Source organism: Oratosquilla oratoria, chromosome 22 (genome assembly GCF_046742065.1).
Source record: "Oratosquilla oratoria isolate Oo_2021 chromosome 22, ASM4674206v1, whole genome shotgun sequence".
Classification (NCBI taxonomy): Eukaryota; Metazoa; Arthropoda; class Malacostraca; order Stomatopoda; family Squillidae; genus Oratosquilla; species Oratosquilla oratoria.
In genome coordinates this window covers 27,974,434-27,976,933 of record NC_134798.1, presented here as the reverse complement: position 1 = coordinate 27,976,933, position 2,500 = coordinate 27,974,434, and the positions used below count along the sequence as shown (strand labels likewise).

The window sequence follows — 2,500 nt, the reverse complement described above, 5'->3', positions numbered from 1 at the left end:
GGATCACCTGACGAAGTTTTGCATCCTTCGAGCCTTGACGTCTAAAAGAGCTGCAGAGGTCGCTTTTCATCTACTGGACATTTTTCTTCTCTTTGGTGCCCCCGTTATTCTCCAAAGCGATAACGGATCCGAGTTCACTTCACAAGTCATTACAGAGCTGAAGGAAGTTTGGCCAAAACTAACACTGGTGCATGGTAAGCCTCGCCATCCCCAAAGTTGAGCGCGCAAACGGTGATATTAAAGATATGCTGGTGGCATGGATGGCTGACAATGACTCACAAGACTGGCCTACGGGCATCAAGTTTGTTCAGTTCCAGAAAAACAGTGCTCTCCATTCCGGGATAAAGTGCTCTCCATATTCTGCAATGTTTGGCTGTGAGGCTCGTGTAGGACTTACTACTTCGTCTTTGCCGATGGAAGTGATTGCTCGGATGGAGACTGAGGAGGATCTTGCTGTCACACCAATCAGGCCAGAATCTGACAATGACAACTCTCTCTCCCAAACTGATGGTGTTGCAAACCAGATACAAGCTACAAGTGATGAAACATCAACACATGATGTGACAGAGGATGTTCTGCTCCCAGTCGAACATGGCAGCACTACAACACAATACACTGGTGACAATGTGACAAGTCAGCCAATGACAGCTGAAATCCTTGATCTACCCACAGGACCTTCCTCGCCCACAGCAACACCATCTGCCTACAATGTTGAGAGTCCTGAAAACCACAGAGTTGCAGAACGCATCAAAGAAATCAAAAGGCGTCGTCGTGAAGCAGCCGATGCACAAACTTCTCAAGCAGAAAGGATGGTGAAAAGAAGTCGCGTAGATCTGCGAGCTGGCGAACAAGGAGACAATGTAGCTGTGCCAGTTCCACTTGTTGATCGTGGGAGAGGCGATCCTAGAAATATCCTTGGTGTCATAATTGACAGACGAGAAGACACAGACCAATACAGGATAGCCGTAAAAGCTGGTATTCTCAGTGGTCTGTATTCCAGAAATCAATTCGATCTGTGCCCTCAGCGCCTTCTAAACACTGACGACATGAACACTGAAAAAACAGTTTCACTGCGCTCGGCGGTGATTTCTCAATCCGCTTCAGGTGGACAAGGCTTCACAAGATGCAACTGTACTGGCGCCCAAAAGTGTAGTACAAGGCGATGTAAATGCCTTAAAGCTGGGCTTCTGTGTAACTCACGATGTCATAGCAGCCTCAATTGTTGTAACAAGTAACATGTCAATGGTTTCTGCCATTCTTTAGAACTTTTAAATGCTTTGTTTTAGGTCGTGGAACAGTTTACGTTGTGTGTGTGTGTGTGTGTGTGTGTGTGTGTGTGTGTGTGTGTGTGTGTGTGCATGCATGCGTGCGCTCACGTGTGTTTGTGTGTGTGTGTGTGTGTGTGTGTGTGTGTGAGAGAGAGAGAGAGAGAGAGAGAGAGAGAGAGAGAGAGAGTTTTAACTAACTGACTGTTTGACCGATAAAATTCTGTATGTGTTGTGTGTGAGAGAGAGAGAGAGAGAGAGAGAGAGAGAGAGAGAGTTTTAACTAACTGACTGTTTGACCAATAAAATGAAATAAAATGAAAAAAATGAAATAAAATAAAATGAAATAAAATAATGTTAATTTTATTTTTTATCTAGTTACTTACTAATATGATCGTCGCAACGTTGGCATTGATGATCAAATGAGCATCAGGGATTACGCGTAATTACTGGGACCGTAATTCAGGGATTTCGTGTAATCACTGGAAAATTCAGTGATTACGTGAAATCCCTGAGTGAAACGGGGATTACGCGTATTCACTGAAATATTCAGGGATTACGCGTAATCCCTAGGTACGTGTTCTTACTGTAACATATATATATATATATATATATATATATATATATATATATATATATTCAAAATTATTCTGAAATGACCTCAATGGTGACGGTGTTTGGGGGACACTTTCGTAAGGGTGATTAGCTGTACAATATCGACTACCGATACAAGGTGACGTCACGGCAACGGGGACAACTGATTGGCCGAGAGTGGTGACGTCACGGTAACGGAGATGACTGATTGGCCGAGAGTGGTGACGTCACGGCAACGCAGACGACTGATTGGCCGAGAAAGCTGACGTCACGGCAACGGAGACAATCGATTAGCCGCGAGCGAAGGGCAGGGCGTAAAGCACCCTCTCGCGAAGCAGTCCAAGCGTCCATGGCGAAGCCATAACGACGAGGCCGATACCAAAAGACGAAACGGCGAAGAAGCGTAGACAGAGGCGTAGACAGAAGCACCTATGGAAATGGCTAATGGCTACCAAGGGTATAACGAAGAGGACGTTCCAAGAAGATAAGGTGTTGGCAGCTAGACTAAGGGACGAGCACAGTAAAACGTTCCCTGGGTTGTACGCTGATACCAAGACCAGGTGAAAACGTCTATACACGAGTTCCAAAGGAAGATGATCGCCTTCAAATCAACTCTAGAGAACGGTACCCAGACTTTTGGC

The 2,500-nt window shown here is 45.2% G+C and overlaps 2 protein-coding genes across 2 annotated transcripts in view; both read left to right on the top strand.

Moving 5' to 3' along the window:
* Positions 1–220, top strand: part of LOC143037331 (KRAB-A domain-containing protein 2-like) — a 924-nt gene extending 704 nt beyond the window's left edge. The window contains exon 2 of the mRNA XM_076205467.1: positions 1–220. This exon is cut by the window's left edge and continues 378 nt beyond it. Coding sequence (XP_076061582.1) covers positions 1–220 — 220 coding nt within the window.
* Positions 221–245: 25 nt separating this feature from the next.
* On the top strand, positions 246–1,235 carry LOC143037330 (uncharacterized). Its single transcript, XM_076205466.1, has one exon. It carries the CDS (start codon positions 246–248, stop codon positions 1,233–1,235), a length of 990 nt encoding a protein of 329 aa, XP_076061581.1.
* The last annotated feature ends 1,265 nt before the right edge of the window (positions 1,236–2,500 follow it).

What these genes read in the sequence shown, in the direction of transcription:
- LOC143037330 (XM_076205466.1), top strand. Translation starts at nt 246, where the DNA reads ATGCTGGTGGCATGGATGGCTGACAATGACTCACAAGACTGGCCTACG.